Source organism: Strix aluco, chromosome 2, assembly GCF_031877795.1.
Source record: "Strix aluco isolate bStrAlu1 chromosome 2, bStrAlu1.hap1, whole genome shotgun sequence".
NCBI lineage: Eukaryota > Metazoa > Chordata > Aves > Strigiformes > Strigidae > Strix > Strix aluco.
This window is the reverse complement of record NC_133932.1, coordinates 89991074-90013715: the sequence shown is the minus strand read 5'-3', so window position 1 is coordinate 90013715 and position 22642 is coordinate 89991074. Positions and strand designations below refer to the sequence as shown.

Here is a 22642-nt window from a genome sequence, read left to right as displayed (position 1 = left end):
AGACTTAATTGAAACTCCAGAGTTGTGGTCACAAAATTGATTTGCATCAAAAGTATAGAATAAATGATTAGGAAAAAGATTTGCATAAGCTGTTTATTCTTAAAAACCTCTTCCCAATTCTAGAATGAGAGTGCATAATTTGAACAAATGAGCAGGCCACTAAAGCCCTGCAGTGCTGGGCCACCGCTGATGATGAGTGGTGCAGCCTGTGTTCCTTTTTCCCATACCTCAATGTCTGCTACTTTTTTGTTTTTAAATACTCCCTATGGTTTAGAGGTAGCACTAGTTCGATCATCTGCTATCTTGTGAAGAGGTGAGCTTCCTGGACTGCTGGGTTTTTTTATTGTTTTGTTTTTGTTTAGCTGCCTTATAATCAAACAGCCTGCTGGAAAGTGCTTGCTTCCAGATGTGTGCATCATCTGTCTAGCAACTGAGAGGTCCAGAGAATTGTCCTTTGGGCCACATATTTTGTAGGTTTTCTTTAAAATGCTTGGTCGGCGCTCTGTAACTCTTAACAGTAGGGTTGAAAAAACTTGACACTATCTGTTGAGACATAAACATGCGTTCTTTAAAGAAAGGGCCTTTAATGTTCATTGCTGGTGTGAGTTGTGTTTGTCTTTGCTACTAAATTTTATTAAAGCTGAGTCCCATAGTGGACAGAAGAGAAAGACGACCACAAATCAAAAGGAGAGCCTTTTCAGTAGAGCCTGTTCTTCTGCATGCAATGTACAATAAGTGTGTTCAGCTGGTCGTGTATGTATGTGGGGTTTTTTTAAGCTGTTGAAATTTCTGTCTATATTATCTCTGTAAATTGAGGAGCTTGAGTACTCCATTTCCAGTTACTAAGAAAGTGAGTTAAGCTGAAAGTCAGGCACGATTGACCTGCTAATAAGAATAGAGTGTTTGCTCTTATTGATTAATAATATCCTCCAATTTATATTTTATTTAATTAATGATTTCATTTTGGTCTACTCTATACTGTCAAGTAAGTGTTATTCTGTACTGTCGAAACTGTTGTGCTTGACTAGCTTTATTCAAGTACACAAGCGATAAAACCTCTGTGTTGTCAATCAAGTTGAGACACTTGAAGTTTTTCTTAGAGTTTTCCTGCAGAATTTTCAAGGCCACTTACTTACATGTGATATAGGAGACACAAACTTGAGTCCTTTTTTTCCTACTTCTCTCAAATCAGGGACTTAAGGTGTAGCTGTGTGCTGCTTCTGCACTTCAGTTTCCATGATACTTCTTCAGGAAGAAACTCCTCTTTTTCTTTATACCTCCCCTTGTAAAATGAATTTGCCATTTGTGTCATCCTCCTGCATTGTCTTCATTAGGAAGCTTTGTGTGTGAGCCTTCCTACTGTAGTTGGGCCTTAAAGCGGAACATGCATAGTATAGTTAGAGAAATATTTAGCTTTTTCAATCAAAAAGGAATTTTTCAGACTAAATTTTTCAGACTAAAATGGAAGCTGGAACTAACTGTTGAATATTGAGTTTGGTCTTGGTGACAGTCCTATCCATTTCCTAATTTTACAGTCTCTTCTATTCCCTGTACTTTTACAGTTTACGTGTTTCGTATTGTGTATGACTTTGGAGTGACCGGGATCTACTTTCTGTACCAATTCTGTAAAGCTGATGGTAAGTAAAGATAGGACCTTTTGACTTGCAGTTCTTGGAGCTGCCACTGATGGTTTGCTGAAGCTGTTGGTTAGTAGCAGCTGCCAACAAATCCTGTTGAAACTTTGTCCATCATTGGGAAGACAGTGAGAATGAACAGGAAGCATCATTGTATGAAGCCTGGGGCCTGCTCCCATGTTGGGTACTGTACACAGTTTTGGTCTCTCACAAGAGGAGCCTAGAAGAACTACAGAAGGTAGAGAGGGAAGCAGACTTTTTTTTTTTTTAAAGTGGCATCTGAAATGGGTGGTGAGAGTTGGAAGCGATCAGTGCTTACAAAGTCACCAAGGCAGTGGATAAAGCAGTTGTGGAGCTGTTATTCACCGAACTGTGCAATGTTAAAACTGGAGAGCACTCACTGAAGTTTGGTTTAAATCATGGAAAAGAAACTACACAAGGAGAAGTGACCATCAGTAGTTTGTTAATACACAAGATCATTGAGGCAGATAGTACTAGCAGATACAGGAACACAAATTCACACACATCAGATCCGTAAGAGATGCAAATGGAATAGACAGACACGTGCACTTTACCAGCTATAATACAACAGCTGTGAATGTTGGTGGAGTCTTGAGAAAAATGGATGGCAAGTAAGTGACTAAGGCTCGTGTGCTGTCCACGGATCTTCTGATGATTGTGTTGGAGACAGAACACTTCCTTTGCTGGTCTCAGGTACATACTTTTGTTTTATTAATGAGTCTCTTCTAACTAGAAAGCATTCATGGTGGAGAGCCTCATTTTGTACTTTGTTTATAGAATCTAAACTGGTTCCTCAAGCAGTTTCTGCGTTACCATTTGACAAATAGAAGGCTACATGGTAATCGTTAGTAACTTCTAAATTCTAGAGTAGATTAGAGTTGCAATACCTCGTTAAGTACAAGCTTTAGAGTAAGCTTTCACCAACTTTTTTTTTTGTAGAAATATTTTTTTTTATACTTGTTCTTGAAGATTTGAAAAATGTTGGTCCCAGCCACAGTCTTTATTAGTATTAGAGACATCAGGTTTTTGTTGACAAATTTCATGATTAATTCTTATAATGATGCAATAGGAAAAACTCTTGGAAACTATGCCCAATTTAAAATTTTATAAAAAATACGAAGCATATATCTGTTTGGATCATACCAAAATTCCAGTACTCAGAATTATTTCTGAATAATTATTTAGTAGAGAATAAACCTGAAAAAATAAATCAAGAGAAATGGATGTATTTTAAAGGATAACACTACACTTCTAGTAGCATTATTTCAGAATATTTACTTTTAGAAGAGTTCTCATATTGACACATGGTAAGTTACTGTCCTTTACTAATAGCTCTACTTTTGCTATTAATGTGGGGGATGGGAAAGAATAGATGTCTTAGAAGCCATAGGGAACGAATGTAAATGTGTATGTTGTGCTCTTAAATGTGTAATTAATTACTTAATTCTGGATTATCCACAAAAAATGGAAGAGCAAGTAAAATGTTATATGTAAAGTAGCTGTTGGGATGGAGAGTTATAGATCTATATCTATATATATCTAGCTACACACACATTACATATATATATAATTTTTTTTTTTTTTTTCCCTTCACAAAATCCTGATCACCATTGTTGTGGGGTTTGGTTGTTATGGGTTTTTTTCTGACATTCTTATAAGCTTCTTTTTTTTTAAAAACTTGCAAAATTCAGTATCTTAAAGATCCTAAGTTAAACAACTAAAATCATCTATCACTTAAGTGACATGCATGTAAACCACTTTCACTTGCTATGGATCTCTTTATTTTTACATGAGGAGTCTCACTTTGGCAGAAAAAACATTCTGTTGTAATGTATCTTTTCAACAACATTCAGTATAAGTCTCTTTGGATTCTTTTGCTAGAAATTTGCCTCCAGAGGTGGTGGGTTTCCATGGTACCTAATCCTTATTTAGTAGACACACTTGGTATTTCTACACAGCTGTGGAATGGCAGCAATGGACTTCTGTTCTGCTTTCCTGCTTCTAGTGCAGATATTATACCTTTGACCTTCTAACATACTGACTACTGTTGAAAACTTTCTGCAGAGGTGCATCAAGGAAAAAACCCAAACCACTGTCACGAAGGGCTATTGTTAGATCTGGGTATGTGATAGTTGCTGCTTGTCAAAAGATGGCATGGTGGGGATCTGTTTTGTGCGGTTGGGAATTCTGATCAAATTTGATCACTGAAGTATATAAAAGCAAAAAGTATCTGAAAGTTGCTGGACTTCGGTGTTTTACTGGAGTGTACTGAAATGCCTTTTAAACTTAATTGCTTAGTACTTTAGTAGAGTGTTTGTTAATATGAGGGCTCCCCAGTGTCTAGAGGATAATGTTTCTCTGGAGTGTTGTGGCTGTGGCCAGGGCTGTGGTTCAGGAGAGGGGTGCGTTTGGTGCTGAACCGCAAATAGCTGCGTTCCTACTAGCTGGTCTGCACGGGTTTGTGTTAGGTTGGTGTTACAACAGGAATTTGAAGAAAAAGGAGTGATCTTGTAAACTACCTTATTGGTAGAGGATGAAAACTGATACTGAGGAGAAAGCTAGGAAGTTAAAATATGATGTGGTGGTGTGGTTTCTTTTTTCCTCAAGAATACTTATATTTTACAAAATTGTGAAATATTTCAAAGGCCATTGGGGATATGTGTTTTTCCTGATAAACAAGAAAATGAAAACATTTATTTTGCAGAAGGATTTATTTATCGCTTCAGCTCTTGTAGTTCTTATCTAAGTGTAATATGGATTATTGGTTTCAGTTTTGGTTGTTCAGTGGTTACCAGTGACCTAAATTAGGGCTGATTGATTTTTAGGGCTGATTGATTTTTAGCACTTGAATGGTGTTTATGGGTTAACTGTATAGGTTTTATGTTTTCTTTCTAAAAATACAAAAGTAATAGTAGATGGTGTGAGCTGTTGAGACTATTATGTGTCATTCAGAAACAACAGAGATGGGTAAACAGAGGTCAAAGCTGTCTCCAACATTGAGTATTTTTAGAACAGGTTCAGAATTAAATTTTATTACAAGATTTCCTTTTGTTTTTTTCCCTTGAAAATCCCAAGATTAATATTTTGCTATTTGCAGATGAATAAACCTATTTTTAGACTGCTGAAGCTGGAAAAACACAAAATGTGGTTACAAAACAAGCATTTAATACACAGCCTGTATTTGTTCAAGTGAAATTATTTTTATGTAGGTAGAGAATTCTGCTTTCAAGTCTCAATCTCAAGCCTCATTTGTAGGGAACAGTTCAGTACAGATTTACAAACTGCTATGAGTAGGCAGGTGTAAAAGGCATTTTGAATTTTTCAGCAAATGAAAATACCAGGTGTAACACAGAGCTGATAAGCTTCCTGAAAACTTAATGAAGATGATAGCAGTTTTCTTTTTAACCTACTGTTGGTTACAGCTCTCATATTTACTACAGTAGAATTTCCATGGAATAAATACCTGTGTAGCAGTATGGAAGATGTCATGAATCTAATGTAGAAATGTTGGAATACTTTTTGTGCATTGCACTGGCAATTTTGAGATGAGTCTTTCATGCCTTTCCCTCCAGCACTAGAAGCTGCAGTAAGTGGATATTTTTGGCTGACCTTTAGTCATAGACTGAAAAACTGACTGTAGAAGACCCAAGTGTTAACTTCAACAAAGTGAAGATGATGAACCTCTGTTGCTAGGAGTGTTGCTTTTTGTGGAGGGTGGAGGAAGTGTACCAACTGACTGATTTTCATATAGAGGTTGAACTTGCATGGTCTAGTTAGTTGTCTCCATACTTAAAGGAGAATATTAGGTCCAGCGTTATGGAGTTTCTATGCATTGTGTTTGTTTGAATGCAGTTTGAAAGAACCCATGAACTGATTGGTGTGAGGTCAAAACTGGAGAAGCCAAGCTTCTCAAGAAATGTAAAATCATTGGAAAGGCTAGGAAGGAGGACACATTAAAAGTGCTCCTAATTTACAGTTGCTAGTGAGAATGGTGTGAAGCTCCATGGTGCCCCAGGCAGAACCATCACTACTAAAACACAAAAGCTTACCTAAAAGTTAAGCTTTGTCAAGATGAGCTGGTAATAAAGTTATAAAAGGAAATGGGAAAAGAAAGCTGACTACTTGTTTGTGGGTTTGGTTGGGGTTTTTTTTTCCCCCCTGCATGGCAGTATCCTCTGCATAATTTTATGCTGCACTAAAAAAATATATATAAATAGCATGAAAATAGTGTATGTTTCTAAAGGAGGTCTTTTAAAGTGCTTGCAGTGTTCTGTTGGAGTTAATTATATTGCAATAATTTTATAATGCAGTGATTTCTGTAAATCATATTTTGGATGGGGAAAATGGGAAAACATCAGCCTTTGAAATGTGCATAAAATCAGGTAACAGAAATAGTGAGTGTGCTGTTTGTGTGTTACACTATGAGTATGACTAGAACTAGTGTGTGCTGCTTCAATGTACTTGTGTCAGAAAATATTGTTCTAGTCTTGTGTATGTATGCTACAGGTGACATAAGACATTTTATTACATACTTCTCCCCTGATTTTTTTTTTTTAAATTTGGAATATTATAATAACTTGCCTGTATTGCCACTCTTGGAATATCAATCAGTTCATCACAAATGAAGCAAACTGTTTATCCAGACAAGCAACCTTCTGTAGGTCAGACAAAATTCCTATTTGCAGGTAAATGAAAAGTATTAAGTAAAGAACGAGATGTTCCTCCCAGTTTAAGTTTTTATTTTGAAAAGCTGAAAGAGTAAATGCATGCGCATCAGTCCACTCAGTGAAGGCTTCTGTACTAAGCACTTTCTTGTGGTTCATGTTCTTTGTAGGGTGTCAGCTGATTTCAGGCATTGCATCTGATGACTTTGAAAATAATTACACAAGCTAACAGACTTGAGGAAATAAATTGCAGGAGGAGATGCAGCACTTATAAAGGTAGCTGTAATTTCCACAGTATTTTGGTGCTGAAAGGTCTGACATAGATTTTAACTTCTGAAATGAAATAGTGAATCATTGTTTTATAGAGCTTCTTGGGGAAAGAAGCTGAAGATAGTATAGGGTAGAAATCCTATGAAGGAAACAAATATTTTTTCCTATACGCTCTTCAGTAGTTAGCATGAGATTTTGAGTCATTGGTGTCAGATGAGCTGTTGCTCCTCGATTGAACGTTGAATTTTAAATTTCCTAACACAGATAGATCTTGAGAATATGAGCATGATGACTTTTGAGCCTGTAATGTACTGTAGTTTCAGGGCTGTGAAAGCAGGAATTGAAATATTTGTATAAACAGTTTAAGAGTAATATGTCTAATAACAAAGTATTCCCTTTTTTTAATTGTAAATCTCCATATAGCCAACCAGATACCCTGTGTACAGACTGAGATGTGAAGGAAAAAAATGTTTTTGTGTCCTGCTTTTAAAATGTGAGGGTGGGGGGCAGGTGAAGGTACTAATTTACAGTTGTCTGTACCTTAATAGGTCTTGGCAATTGTTTTGACCATAATCTTGGCAAAAGCAGCTGTATTGCTTACTACCATGTAATAGTTCACTGGGGGCTTGGGAGGGGGGACTGGGATGGTGAACTTTGAGTTGTCCTTAATCCTTTAATTAAAAAAGTGGGCAAAATAATCTTACTATTGGAAAAAAAAATCTTAGATACAATTTCTATACTTTTAATATTAAATGCTGTTTCAGGTAACACTTAAGTACATAGCATAAGTAATGCCTTGAAACAGACATTTTCTGTTCCCTCCTGAGTGTTTTTAGCTTGGTTTCTATGGCAATCAAACCTATGCAGAGTGTCAGGCCTCTTCTTCCCCTGTCTCCAAAAATAATTTCTAAATTTACCAGCTAGTATGCGCCAAAATTAAACGGGAAGGGGGAGACTCAAAGGTAGTCAAATTCCTGCTAGCTTCAAGCAAACTGGTGACTCCACAGAGGAGAATCAGTGCCCTGTGAAAACAAGGCAGAGTTGCTACAAGTCAAAATGATATACCCACTGCTGTCTACCCTACTGGCATAGGCAGAATTTCCAGTTTGCTGGGGCAAGTTCTGCTGCAGTTCTGGGGTTTTATTGTTTTGTTTTGGTTTTTACCCCAGTGGAGTCCCCTGAGAGGAGCTGAAGTTACTGCCTTGAGGAGAGGCTAGGAGACAGAACACTTGAATGGGAACAAAAACTCATTTCTGTTCATGAAACAACTTGTGTTTATTATTCTAGGTGTAAACACTCAAGCTGCTTAATCCACATTTTGTGATCTTTATGATGGGGTGTTCTGTAAGGAGTCTGTTTTATGATTTTTCTTTAAATTGCTGTATTAGGATAATCTTGATGCCTTTCAGAATTTCAGAAAGGTTTGTATAGTAGAAGACAGGATAAACAGAAATGCTTGGTCCCTGAGTATGAGCCCTACAAAATAAAGACCTTTTGAATGCACTAAATGGCATAACAGGACTGTCTTGTATGGAGCCCTTAGGATGGAATTTTTCTGTTTTCTAATTGCAGTTGCTATAACAATTGAATGACTTGTTAACTTGGTCTTTGAAGGCAAGAAGTCTCATGTGCATGTTCTCTCATCCTTATGTTACCACCGTCATTTGTAACTGTTACTAAATTACAGATAATTTGGAGAAAAGTAACTTTCAAGAAAGCCTGTAAAAGACACAAAATTAATTTCCTCGGTAATGGCAGAGTGGGTTTTGAGCAGTAATATGCTCTCTAACCAATGAGCTGCTGTGGATCTCTGTGTGTCTTCAGGATAGTGACTGCACATACTCTGGCTTGGTCGGGGAGAAAAGTTGCAGTGACTGAAGTGGAGGGCGAAAGGAGAGGAAGAATGGAGGTAACAGACAGAAATTCATTAACTAGACTTCACTTCTTCTCCTGCTCATAGACCACATTGTTGTGGTGGGGTAGTCAGAACTACACACACATCCCAAATGAGGGTGGGTGTACCAGCCATTAGTGTAAAAGCATGCCAGTAATGTTCTGTTACTTGTCTCATTGCTAATCAAATGACAGTTTTATTTAAAAATGGTTTTATTTTAGCTGTATCCATTGCAATACTAGATTTTTCTTGTGAATGATTGTACTTAATTTAGAACCATAACATTTGTAGCTCTCACGCTGTTTTTCTGACCTGCTCAACCTTTTTAGAGAGCTTTGTCTTCTCACTTGCTTTCTGTACCCCTAAATATATTAGGTTATTTTGAAGTAGTGTTGTTTTCTTTGGGCTTAACTGCTCTAAATGGCTATACATATTTCTCAGGTTACTACTTCCTCTGGATCACTGATTAGCCATTAAATGACCTGATTGCTCAATACCCAAAAACCCTCACTAGCCTCTATCAGTTCCGTTGAAGGTGACTTCTTCATAGTAGATGCTCGTGTGTGTATTGTGGCCTGTGTGTATATATATACACTCACATATGTGTGTGCATATATGTGTAGTTTATATGTATAGGTAAACCCTTTAAGCTATAGTTCTTTGAGTACAGTATTGGGAGGGACTCCTGAAAAATGCTTTAGCAAGTAACTTCATCACTTGTCCTAATTTGACACATTTTAAAGAGAAGAGTGTGGTAGAAGCCATATGAAAACTGCACAAAGTTGTTCTGCTGTGCTAACTTCTCTTGAAGAATTTTCTGTTGAGCTATCTTTCCAATTTACCTGCCTACTGTTGAAATGTCTTCCATGCTTGTAGTTCCTGGTGTTATCCTTAGTTTTTAATTAACCTGCAGAACTTGAATATGAGCCAGCAGTGTGCCCTTTCCACAAAGAAGGCTAGTGGTATCTCGGTCTGCACCAGGTAAAGCATTGCCATTAGGTTGAGGGAGGTGACCCTTCCCTTCTGCTCAGCACTGGTGAGGCCTCTGCGCTGTCCCCAGGTCTGGGCTCCTTAGTATGGGAGAGACTTGGACATACTGAAGAGACTCCAATGAAAGGCCACTAAGATGATGAAGGACCTGAAGCATCTCCTGTGAGGACAGGCTGGGAGACCTGGGACTGTTCAGCCTGGAGCAAAGAAGGCTCAGGGGGGGATCTCATCAGTGTCTGTAAATACCTGCAGGGAGGGTGCAAAGAGGACAGCGCCAGGCTCTTTCCAGGGGTCCCCAGTGACAGGACCAGAGACACTGGGCACAAACTGAAACACAGGAGCTTCCCTCTGAACATCAGGAAACACTTTTTTTTTGTTGTTGTTTTGTTTTTGTGTGGTGGTTTTTCCTTTGGTTTTTCCTCTTTAGCTAAAATAGTCAAAAATACCCTCTCTAAGAAAAAATCCTAGTTGGTGGATCCGAATTCCAATTTTAGTTGACATTCTTGCTTACCCAGTTTCTATTTCTGTATATGCTTAACTGGACATGTCATTTTAAAACTGCATTTTAAAAAAACAAACAACCAAGCTAACTAGCAACTTTAAGTTTTATAGGGTAAGTATTCTTTCCAGACTGTAAAGAAAAACAGAATGTTTTGAAAAGTCTTAGAATTTGAGTGGAGAAGCTCTCTGACAAGATGCAAGAATATAAAAATCACAGTTACCGAAGTAGAAAAGTGTCTTATTTTTTTTCATTTCTTTTAGATTAATACAATAAAACAGTGTTGCTCATCCGTTATATTTTAAAATGTGTTAATAGATTTTATGAATGTATTTAAGAAAAAAAAGTGATAGTGTTAAAATATTTATATAATAGAAAGTATTTTATAGTCAGCATTTTCCCATATAGTAAACACTACAAACCCCAGATTTTATAAGACTCTGTGAACATCACTAATGAGAAGAAATCCATTTCTGGGGGAAAAAGAAAAGGCAGTTAAGATTGTCTTTAGCCATTTGTTTAAACGGATTTAACTGGACTACTTAGTCACATGCTGTTTTGTAAATAGTTTTTGTTTTGCTGAAGAGAAATATTCTCTCTTTTTGAAGATGGTTCTGCAAGTGCTAGGTTGTCATGGAAAGTATTCCTTGAATGTGTCTGAATTTTGTGTGTTTTTCTTCTAAGCTTCACAATGAGGATGACCCCCCAGAGTCTTCATCAGCTGAGCAGCCTTCCACATCTACAGAGACTACGCAGACTCCTCAGACAGCAGCTTTATCTGAAGCAGATACTTCCCCTCCACCTTACTGTAGCATAGCTGTAGAAGCAGCTGCAACCTCAGGTATTTTTCTTAGATAGCAGCTTGTCAGGGAGGAGTGTGTGTGTGAATCAGCACTTGGTTCAAAGTGTTATGATGCTGCGGTATGTTGGTTTTTTCTACATGCACAATTGCGGCAAAAAGCTATGCTTTCATCCACAGCCCTTTCTCTGGTTTGCTCAGAAGAAGCACGCTTCTAAATTATGCTGATTGTTCCAAATTACTAGACTAATAGAAGCTCATTAATTAGTGTAATAGGTTTTATTGAAGTATCCTTGTAGTTCAGTTCCACATCTAATCTACATCTTTGAGTAGTGCTCCATTATTAGATGTCACTAGCAATTTTCATTGCCTCTTTATAAAAAAAAAAAAAAACAGCCCACAAGAAACAAAGCACTGATTTGTCAAAACTCAAGCTTTTTATGCATATGCCATTGTTAGGTGAAAATATTGCCATGAAAAGATTTATTTTGCTTTAAAGGCTGTTGATAAAACTTCTTGTGGAAAATGAGTAACATGGATCTCTTTCTCTATTTCTTCACTACTCACTTTCTCATGAGGTTGTGACTTTTCCTTGGGGTATGGGAAACTTAACAGCAGGCAACTTCAAAGTCCCTGTTTAAGTTTCTTGGATTTGGGTCTCCCCTGTGCCAAATAAATATTTTTAGACATAACCTCTAATTTTTTTAATGTTGATTAAAGGAGCAATTTCCTGTCCCTGTTCTTTGACACAGTGTTTGCAAGTATAATACATAGCTATGCAGAATTATCCCTATATATAACATCTTTGTGTTGGTGTGCTGACAAATCTTTTTACCATGTGACCTGTGCTGACAAATGTTTACCATGTAAGCAATCTTGTTACAAATTACTGCTGGCTGTAGGAGGAAGCTCAAGGTGTATTTTAAATACTTTTTATTCATTTTGTTAATAATTCTATTCTATATGATAATGTTTTACTATTCTGATGTATAAGAATGGAGTCTGAGGTTCGTTTTGATAGAAGGAACATTTTATAAGAATGTGGTGAAATTTAAACTGATTTTCACAGAACAACTGGAGTTAGCAACAAGGCCATGCTAATAAAAATATAGCATGATTATTACTGGACCCAAGTAACTAATCGGTGTTGATAATTTTTTTTAGGATATTTCTGTGCAAGTCTTTTGTATGACATGGTAAAAAGCTTTTGGCTGAAATGCCTTGGGATGTAACTCAGCAAATATGATTTTTTGTTCATAAATTTGTTGGCTCCTTGCAGCACCTAGGTTAAGGTTTCTGCCTTGAGTAGCAACTAAAAGTACCATCAAGCTGTTCGCTATTTTATTTTGTAAAAATAAAGGTTTTTTGAAAAACTTGTAAGAACTTGAAATACAAATATCAATTTCAGCCTCTGTTGGGAAAAAATATGCTTTAAAGCTCAATAGTTACGTGCATGTAAAATTTAATGTTCTTGACATATTTCTGGCTTAAAAATGCATAACCTCTTTATTTTAAACAGAAACACACAATGAATTTTATCCTGTACCACCTCCATACAGTGTAGCTACCTCTCTTCCTACTTACGATGAAGCAGAGAAGGCCAAAGCTGCAGCAATGGCAGCTGCTGCAGCAGAAGTTGCCCAACGAGTAAGTGATACAGTTCTGCTTTATTTCAATGTTGTGAAACTTGTTAGGCTAATCTAATTATTTATAACAATTGGGCCCATATTATGGCCTGTTTAATAAAATAATGGTGAGCTGGTATTTTAAATGTTTTGAATGCTTAGGTTTTGTATAGATAGTGTAAGTTAGTTGTAAAGTACTATGAAAAGTGTATCATATTAACTCTTTTCTGACATATAGCTGCTGTCTAAACAGCTTTAAAACCCAGATTTTGCCCTGGTTTAATACTTTATCCAGTATTTTGTCATCTTTTAATTAGGTATCTGCTACTAATGTTACTTTGTAGAGTCATTGCTGATATTTAGTGTTTCAGGTGGTAAAAAAAAAATAATGAACAAAGACCTTTAGAGAAGAAGGAGAATTCTAACAGTCTGGAAAGGGTAAAACCCCAAATAATGTAGATCTTTCTTAAAAGGAAAGGTCCCTGTTGTTTGTTCTGTGAAAACTTTAATACCGAAGTTCAAAGAAATGTTCCAAGAACTTAAAACAGATAAAAAAACCCAAAAAACAAAAAAACAGAAAACCCAAACCCCAGCAAGAATTTTTTATAAGAATTGACATTCTAAAGAATACAGGCTTCAAAACTGAAAATTGATATCTGTACTTAGTGTTAAAAGTTATTTTGTAAGCAAAGTTATTCCTTTTTTTCTCCCAAGTTTTGGAATGTGGAAATTCTGCTCTTTGGTAATATTGGCTGTACTATACTATACCCAGATTAGACTTCCAGTGCTTTCACTGAAAGTCTCCACTTTGAGATCAAATGTGATTGCATTTGAGATGCATTTAAGATCTTACTGACTGCAGTGTGCTTGTGACTGGAAAAAATATTCTGTTCACCCAGCGGGAGTCTGTTCCTTCCTTGACTGCTGTGCAGTAATCACAGTGCACAACACTCAGTTTAAGGTATGCACAGCTAAAGTGAAAGTGGATTTGTGTAACAGCACCAGTGAAGGTGTTACACAAATCTGTTTTACTAAATGCAGTAGGGAACCAGGGACGTTTGAATGGTTACTTGCCAAGTTTCTGTTACAAAGTGATGATCTGCAGTTGTAACCTTTAAACTGCTTTAATGGGAGCGTGGATTCTATGTAGTCTGTGCTTACTGTTGTCATAAAAGTAAAACTTTTGCTGAAATACTGGTCTGAATGAAACCTTCAGTCTGAAATTATAAACCTTTACACTTACTTGGAACATTAGAAACCCAAGCCTTAACTTTTAGGGACGTTACATGTCCTGTGATGCTTCAGGCAGGACGTGTGCAACTCTCTTGCAAGATTCTTGTTGCTTTTAACTTTGTATGTCTAGAACCCTATGAGGTGAAAGATTCAGACATATAAGCAATCTTCCTTGACCTAAATTTCACAGGGAAAAACTCAGGCTGGGGTTAGCCAATTTCAAGAATAAAACTAAGCAAAAAACCCCCCCAAAACAAACAAAGTCAAAAAGCAGTGGGTTTTGCCTTGTCATTTGAAGCTTTTTTTACTTTGGAGAACTCTTTCTCACATGTTCAGGTCACTGTGTCAGAAACATCTTTTGCCCTTCCTCAGAAAACCTGCCTGGTTTTGGTCAAATCTGATAAAATTTCAAAGTTTTTGAAAAATTATTTTCCACAGTTGATACATAGAGCTTCAAATTTAGTAAGTGTGTGGAGATTGTCTTGCATGAATAAATTTAGACTGCTTATAGCTCTGAAAGGGATGGGACTGCAGATGCAGAATGTCCCCAGAGAACATTCTCAAATGTTCTGTATCAGAGTAGGACTATGGGACTAAAAGTAGATACACATTATGACTGCTCTTGACTGCTTTTCGTGAAAACACTGACACTGAGAAATAGGAATTTCTGGTGTGCCTTGAAGTAGTTTTATTATTCTTGGCCTTTGGTTAGAAGAGAAGGGGAAAGCCATTTGATTCAACTTCAAGGGCCTCGATGGTAGGCGGAGGGAAGAAGGTCAATGACCCTGGGCCTCTGAAGCTTACGTGTTGTGGGAAGAGAAGTCTGGTTTCGGTTGGGCGAGGAGGTAGCTGGCTCAAGGTGAACACAGGCAGGGATCAGAGAGGATGTGTCTAAGTCAAAATAAGAAAGGGCAAGGATGAATGGAGAGCAGTGGTATGGAGGGAATACAGATTTAGATGAGAAACAGGAGGGAGAAGGATGAACGGATTGGTGGAGAACAGAACCTAAGCGGGGACATAATGTGGTACTGGGAAAGGAGCTGAATCTGGTGTGTGAGAAAAGAGGAGTAGGGAGGGAGAAGGAAGCTGGAGTTAAGAGGTGGGAGAGTAGGATATGGTGACAAAGTGAGAAATAAAATTTTACATAGTCTGCTTTTCCAAAACAAACAGTAGAACTTGACATTCAAGAACAAGGTGCTGACACCACAGAATTTCACTTATGAAAAATCAGTAGGAACACACAATCATTCCCCCAGAGCAGAAATTGGTTAAAATGTTGTAGACTTAACAGCAGTACTAAGTTAGTATCAGAAGTCTACTCAGTGTACGTAGAAGCCACAGTCCTGCTGACTGCTAAAGATCTCAAGTTTGACAGAATTTCTGCTCAGTTTGCTTCTGTGTTTTTGGTGGCTTTGGTTTTTTTTTGTTTTTGTTTTTGTTTTTTTTTTTTTTAAATCACATGCATGCACACACACAAGCTATATCAAAGAAACAGTATTAAGGCTGCAAAGTTGAGATCTGGGGAAAAAGTTAGAAATGCTGAAGTTGAGTTCCAGTTCTGTAGATGATATTAAAATTATGTGCCAGCACAGTTTTAATTAATGCCATTTTAATTACCTTACCATGTGATACTGTCACAAAATCTGTCTTATTTAATACTTCTGATGGATTTACACTGGGGGTGGACTAAGACTGTGGAATAAGACTGTCTTAATCTGGCAGATGACTGGAATAAGGAAAAAAAGGTCATGCTATGGTTAGACTGGTGGTTTGCCATCTTGAGGGGAAGAATTTTGATCATTAGCTCTGAATACCCATGAAAGAACAGATAAGTAAACTTAGCACTACTAGTATGTAGTTAATTGTTTTCTCACTTTCACTGTCTTGGAGACCGCAGGCAGTGACAGCTGCAGACAGTATCTGACTTGTATACTACACACTTTGCAAAACATACACAAATGATACAACTTTTGTTTTTTTCAGTTTTTATCTTCAGCCTTATGAAATTAGTGCTCTTATAAATGTGAAGCCTGCTATGATCTGTGCCTCTAGTTTCTTCCTTATAAAATGAGGTTATATTGCCTCTTCACTACAATAATATGAATAGTTAAATGTCCTTGTTACCTTGAGTGATACATGAAGCAGATAATCGTTTCATGGTATAGTCCAACGTGTGCAGTAAAGAAGACTACAAACTGACTGACTGAGCAAAAGAGAGGAAAATGGTATAAAAAGGCAACACACTTAATAAAGAGCTTTCCTATTTTTTTTCCCGTGAATCATGCAAGGATCTTAAAACAAAAATATTAGTGTGATTATGTCAAAGACTTCATCATTGGCCTGGCATTCACAGATTGTATGAACAATCTAAACTTAACATTTACTGAAACTTTCAGTAGTTGTAGTCCTTTGTGTAGTTTGGCTTACAAGCATACATTGTGCATAAACATTTATTTCTTTCAAATGTTCCCAGATAGCTCAATATATGAAAGAAATTGTAGCAGCCCTATGTCATCAGTAGTTACAGCATTAGTTACCCTGGTTTTTGATGTTTTCCTTTTCAAATTCTCAAGGTCAGTTTTGAAAGGTTAATTTAAATGGACAAAAATATTGCTAACAGCTAAATGACTTGTTTGTATGTTGCAATGAATGGCTTTTACTTAATGCTTTTCAGTTGCATTTGTCTTATGTTTTTCTGTTTTTACATGCTTAGCACGCCCAGTTTAGGGAGTCTAGGAGTCTGTTTGATGAAATATTCCTCAGTCGTCCAGAGGTATGGTATAGTTCTCTCTAGTTTAGACTTTTAACTATGAATTTTCCTGCTGGCAAACAAAAGCTTTTGGAGTTCATTGTGCCTTTTTCCCCCCACCATTAACTTCTCCATATTGTTTTGTATGCTGAAGGTATTATTTATGGGGTTTATTAAGTAATTTGACCCTTTCCTCATAAGTTTTTCCCTGTAAATTCACTGCATTGAGAAGAGTTGTATGAGTGTAGTTATCTAAGGGGTTCCTGAAAACTGGTTATTTGATTAAAGGTGGTTGTCTCACTGTACTCCATGGTAGTTTTCAACCTGAAAGAAGTTAAATAGCATTGGGGGGGGGAAAAACAGTCCTCTTTGCAGAATACTACAGAACACTGTAGTTTCAGAGGATTTAATAGATTCAACTTCAATAGATGCTGCATACCATCTGATGTTCTTTTTGCTTAGAGAAATTACTCTGTGTGACATGCCACTTGTGCTGATAATATATTTTGCTGTTTAGATGTTTCTCTGGTTGTAGGAACAGTAAATTTTCTGTTTATACAGATCTCAGCATATTTAGCAAACAAGAAGTATCGTCCATGATCCTTAACATGGCTAAATTTGTCAAAAATCAGTATGAGATACTGAAACAGTATTATATATTTTATGGATTTGTGTGGTGTTATATGACATTCTTCTCATTAAAAAGAAAGAATATATGTAAATAGAAGATTATTATTCTTATTGATAAAAATGTCAGTATCTAATAGAAGTATTACTGTGAAATTATGTTTAGTTCTAGACATCAGCAGAGAGAACAGTCATTCTTCATTGTCCCTTTTCATTCCTCAATGAATGGTGGCAAACAATTACATTTTGAAGAAGGACTGGGGCAATTGACACCAACTAGATCAAATGAGAGTGCTGTGAAAGACAGCCAATATTAGTAGTGGGGCTTGAGTGGTAGCCAGTTAGTGTCTTGCATCTGCAGGACTGATTATAAAACAACTTAATATTAAATAATGTAGATACAGGCTGAATGTGATATAAGCACAGTAAACTGTTTCATTTCTTAAACATTCTGATAATTTTCATATGCCAGTTTTTGGGGACTGTAAGTAGAACTTCGTTTAACATCATTCCCTTTTGACATGGAGTGTGATAAATTACAACTTGTTCACACTTACTGCAACAGTGCCTACTTACAAATGTCTGCTCTCATGTCCCTGGGTTACATACTGACCTGTGTTTCTCACACGTGTAAGCTTTAGAGAAGCCTGTGCATATAGAGAAACCTGCTAAGCTTGTTATTTTAGTTGAGCAAAACTTTCTTTTTCTGAAGCAATGTTTTGCGTAGGGCGTAATTCACTAATTGGCTTGGAAATGCTAGTATGAAGTACAGTAGTTAGCAGACAGTTTAAAAAATTCAAACGTTATTTTATATGGGGTTTTATAGACCTTCTGAAAATAAAATTGAAAATATTTTTTGTTGCCCTGACTTGAAAAAGGAACTTTTGTGGCATACTTTTCAGAGATAAGCACATTCAAATGTAGCTCTTTGTTAAATGCATTTTCAGCCCTTCCTTCCCTTCCCCACATCAGTCTTGTAGCTGCAGCAAAGTTGAGCTAAATAAACTAATACTTTCATAGTCACTTAAGATAACCATTTAGGGACATCTGAAATTATGTGGAGCTGAATTATAGCCCCTTAAGATTGTTGCTCAGCTACTTTTTTGAGCTTTCCTTAGTATTGTCTATGTGAATAGCAGTGTTTTTAAAGTAATTTGTCTGATACAGAGTCCTGGATAATTAATCTGAAACGAAATAGTGCAGCTGGAATTTAATGGCCTTGTTACGAAGAGTAATGCTGGCTGCCTTGAGTTGGTATAGTTCGTTCTAGTACATTTTTAACCATGATAGCTATACCCTGGTAAATTATTGCTGTGTTGACAAAGGTGAACACGTCAATCACATGAAAGAGCTTTAGATCACTGTGATTGTTTAATGCCCTTTTAGTTATGAACTTACTTACAAAATAACATCTGGTACAGAGACTGAATAGTATGTTAAAATTAGAAGCAGTAAGCAGTAAAATTTCAATAGTGTTTGCTGTGAGTGAAACAACTAAGTAAATCTCACTTGAACTAATCTCCCTTGATGCCATTTTTTTTTAAATAGGTCATTTCTTATCTCATTTCTAATACATTCTCATTTCTAATAATTGGAGAAAAGGATAGAAAAGAATGTTACTCATGCTTATGTCTAGACCATATTACTGCTGCTACTGGCTGCATTATTTAACTTGTATCATCCTGCATTGTTTTGATGCTATTGATTTAAGTGTAAAAATGGTGTGTTTAACTGGTTTTACAGTTTTCATCAGGCTCTCCTTAATAAGTGCTTGTTGTCATGAAAACTTCTAGTTTCCCAGTCTCCAGTTGCAGCAATGTTTTACTTGTGCACAGAACTGTATACCTAAGATCTGCCAAGTTCTCTTGGAAATAAAGTACTGAGGAACAAAACAAACTCATACTTTAAATATCTTAAGATCTAGTATTTTGACACGATGGGAGAAATCTTTGGCTTGTTTTGACTGATACCTCTGTTTTCTTTTGTTTGACTTAAGTACTGTGCGTTTTGCGTAGAAGACTTTTAATGTGCTCGCGCCCTCTAGTGTCCTCAGGGGTTTTCTTTACTTTGCATATGTTTTTCTGCAGGTTATAGGATACTCAAATTGGTTAGTGCAGTGCTGTTGCATCAGCAATTTATTTTAAGATTCTAACCTTATTCTAAAACTTTATTTTATATTTTTGGAAGCATTAAAAACTTTTCTGGCAGGAAAAAATTAGAACATACTATGTAATGATTTTTCAAAAAATATTTAGTAGCTTGGCTGCATATCAAGATAGTTACAGTAAGAAAAGAGATTTCTTTTGGTTTTGGTTGTCAAAGAACTCATCTGAAATAATTTCTAGCTTCATTTAAGATGAATAGGCAGTATGTACATATCTTCTACAGAAGCTTTTCAGTTAAATTTGGGCTCTGTCGATATAAACAACAAATAACACTTGTTTTATAGCTATGAGTTACTTTTTTTTTAAACTTCCTTGATGTGGACGTGTTACAGAAATGTCAGTTTTCTTCTAGCTTTAGAAACATAATTAATACTTTAATCCTACAAATAATTATTCTAAAGTAAGCTTTTCACTAAATTATCACTAACCTATAAATCCAGGAAGAAGAGTATCCACCACGGGATGATTTCAGTGATGCAGATCAGCTTAGAGTGGGCAATGATGGCATCTTCATGTTGGCATTTTTCAGTAAGTTATCTTGTATCCCAGACCTACTGAGGTATATCTTAATTGTACCTTTTTTCTATGGAATATAAAAGATAGCTGTGATAAACTGCATTAATGTACTGTAACGACTGGATTTTTTTTACCTGTACACAGATATAAACGCTTCCTGTTTCAGATGTAGCAAATATGTTGCACTTCTTTCGGTGGCATCTGTGACAGATAAGGGGACAAAGCAAAATCATTGTAAATGTTTTGAGACGTGGCAAGGCTGTACTGTTACCTATGAATTGGGAATTTCTGTCATCATCTAATTGGAGTACCAACTTGAATTAAAGGCTGGATCACAGAACTCTGGCAATTGATTTTTAAGTAGAAAAAAATTTGAGGGGTGATACTCCATACAACAGTTGCTGATGTTAGCATAGTGGATTAAATAGCTGTGGGTGGATTTTTGGAACAAATCCAACAATGCTTATTTTCAGGTTGAACTAACTACGGGCATATAAAAATGTACTGTCTTTAGGTAATGTGCGATTGCAACCAGCACTACTATAGCATTTCTTCAGGTACTGTGTGTGTGCACTGTGCATGTCTTACCTTGTAATTTATGTACTGCATTAAACAAAGTTAGATTTAGCCACTATAAATTACTTCTAGAAAGAAGGTGCTTCTGCTTTGCCAGTTGCATATTTCTTTCTAATTTCTGAGGACTTTTACTTTCTGAAATAAATGTTGGCAACCTGGATGAAAGCTTGCTGTTGGGGATGTAGCTGTTTTTAGCATTTTCATCAGGATGAAAGCTGATTGATTATCCACTGAAATCTCCTTTATGTCTTTCAACCTAGAGCTCATCTTAGCTCTTTTTTCTTTAATGTCTTTCACAGTCTCTTTATTTAACTGTTACAGATGAAGGTTACAGAACTATCACAGTTTTTGGTTTTTTTTTTTTCCACATTGGCATATGATGTACTAGGACAATGTGGTGTTCATATCTTGGGATAAAAATATATGTGTCTATCTCGCATAGCAAATATATAAATACATATGTAGGATAACAAAGTGAGTTTTACAGTCTGACCTCTTTCTGTAGTTGAACCATAGAAAGGGTATATGTTCTTGGGTGCAAAGAGGGGTGTGGCTTCTTTTTCCTTTCTCCCATATGTGCTGCAGGTTTTTGTATTTAACCTGTTCAGGTTTTGTATTGTGTGGACTTGTTCTTGCTTTTAAATCCTGGTTCAGGCCTTCATTAGCACTGCACTTGAAGGTCAAGTGGATCGTTGGCTCTAATATGTTTTAAGTCCTTAAAATCACAGCTGTGAACAGACTTGTTAGCTTGCAGCTAGGAGCACAGTAGTAGTTAAAAGCCTGCTATGTAGAAGCTGAACTGGAATCAAAGGCTCCAGAAAGGCTCCAGTGATACTCACATACAGTTGGCCAAAACTGCATGCCCAGAACCTTGTGTACATCTTCAAGAATGCAGATGTTTGGTTGGATAAACTGGCAACTTTCTCTTCAAACAGCTGTTTAGCTGAGACTGATTGCACAGAGCACTGCATCTACAGATTTGACAAAAGTACTCTGTAGATCATATTTTTTCTTGATTATTCTGAGACTACCTTACTACCAACTTTGCTCACCTACGAATGAAATACATAAAATAAGTGCTTACACATGCAAGATATTTATGCAAGTGCATGCTTAATTGGAATCTGTGTTGGCTGTTGTGAATGCTGTTATCTATGAAAATTGATCAAGTTTGCTTATTATTATTTGTGTTCATAGAATGAGGAGTTCACAAAAACTTAAAACATTTTTAGACCTATAATATTCAGTAGTTTTTCTTACGGAAATTGGAGAGCTAAATGAAAAATGAGCTTAACTTGATAAGGTTAGATCATAAATAGTCCGTGGTGTATTTCTGCCTCTGTAATAATGAGATAAAAGTCTCCATAAAGTTGATGTATGTAGATTTAAGAGAGTGGGAATGAAAATGAAATTTACAGTATGACTTTTTTTTTTTTTTTTGTAGTGTGGAATATGTTTAAACAGTGCAAGTAGAGGTGGCAGATCAGAGAGACATCAGTTCAATCATCAGTTCTGTCAGTTAAAATGCAGGAGAATAGTGTAAGGAGCTGTGCTTCTAGTGAGAGGAGCATAGAAAGAATGGCTTGTTCCAGATGTGCTCTCCCACCTCCTCCCGTGACTGTTACATACAGCGTTGGTAGAAAGATCTTGGGGAGGGCGGGGGCGAGCTGACTTTGTTTTAAATATAAAACAATGAAGTTAGCTTTTTAAATTTGATTTTATTCAACCGAAGTAAAATCAAATAAACGTTTAACTGAGCTTGCGTGCATATTGCAATCAACTAGTGATATGTAGCTGCCATCTAGTGGTAGCTGTCCAGGTTGCATAAAGCTTCTGTCTCGAGGCCATCTAGTGGCCGGATCTGTTTGTTTGGGTTTTCTGTTTGTTTTAGGAGCTTGATGCGTGCAAGTTACAAACCTGTTTCCCGTCTAAGTTGTGAAGCACTGTTCTCTTTAGCGTAACTAAATAGAATGGGACAATATATGCTAAAGAATAGAAGTATTTTGCGTGAACAGGTGGATTTTTTTGTTTTAGCACTTGATTCAGAAACTTAGAGGAAAAATTTGGGAAACAGCCTATTTTATTTCTAATATATAGTAAAATAATGTGTTTTAAGAAATTGGTGTTTCTCCTGAAGTCTGTGTGTTGGTGAGTGAAGAACCTGCTCTCTAATGGTCAGGGCTGGTGTTTGTCAGTTTCTGATTTTGCTATGAATGCAAAATACAGCAAATTTAGCTGTTGGACCACTTAATGTATTTTTTCTGGCCCCAGAAGGAGTTGTGGAGCTCATCTGGATTCTTTGAAACCATGGAAGGGAGTTTTGGGTTGTTCGTTCAACCTAGGAAAAATTAATATGAATTTCAACCTCACAGATGGGTTA

The 22642-nt window shown here is 36.5% G+C and overlaps 1 protein-coding gene across 4 annotated transcripts in view; it reads left to right on the top strand.

The window, feature by feature from the left end:
- NDFIP2 (Nedd4 family interacting protein 2) overlaps positions 1-22642 on the top strand; it is a 47155-nt gene that overhangs the window by 7982 nt on the left and 16531 nt on the right. Inside the window, exons 2-6 of one of the 4 annotated variants that reach the window (XM_074815460.1) lie at positions 8414-8498; positions 10657-10813; positions 12291-12418; positions 16343-16402; positions 19611-19698. In XM_074815460.1, coding sequence (XP_074671561.1) covers positions 8493-8498; positions 10657-10813; positions 12291-12418; positions 16343-16402; positions 19611-19698 — 439 coding nt within the window. In that variant the 5' untranslated portion in view covers positions 8414-8492. Of the gene's footprint in view, positions 1-1562; positions 1638-8413; positions 8499-10656; positions 10814-12290; positions 12419-16342; positions 16403-19610; positions 19699-22642 lie in introns of all 4 variants that reach the window. The other 3 variants (XM_074815461.1, XM_074815459.1, XM_074815462.1) reach the window with 3 other exon arrangements.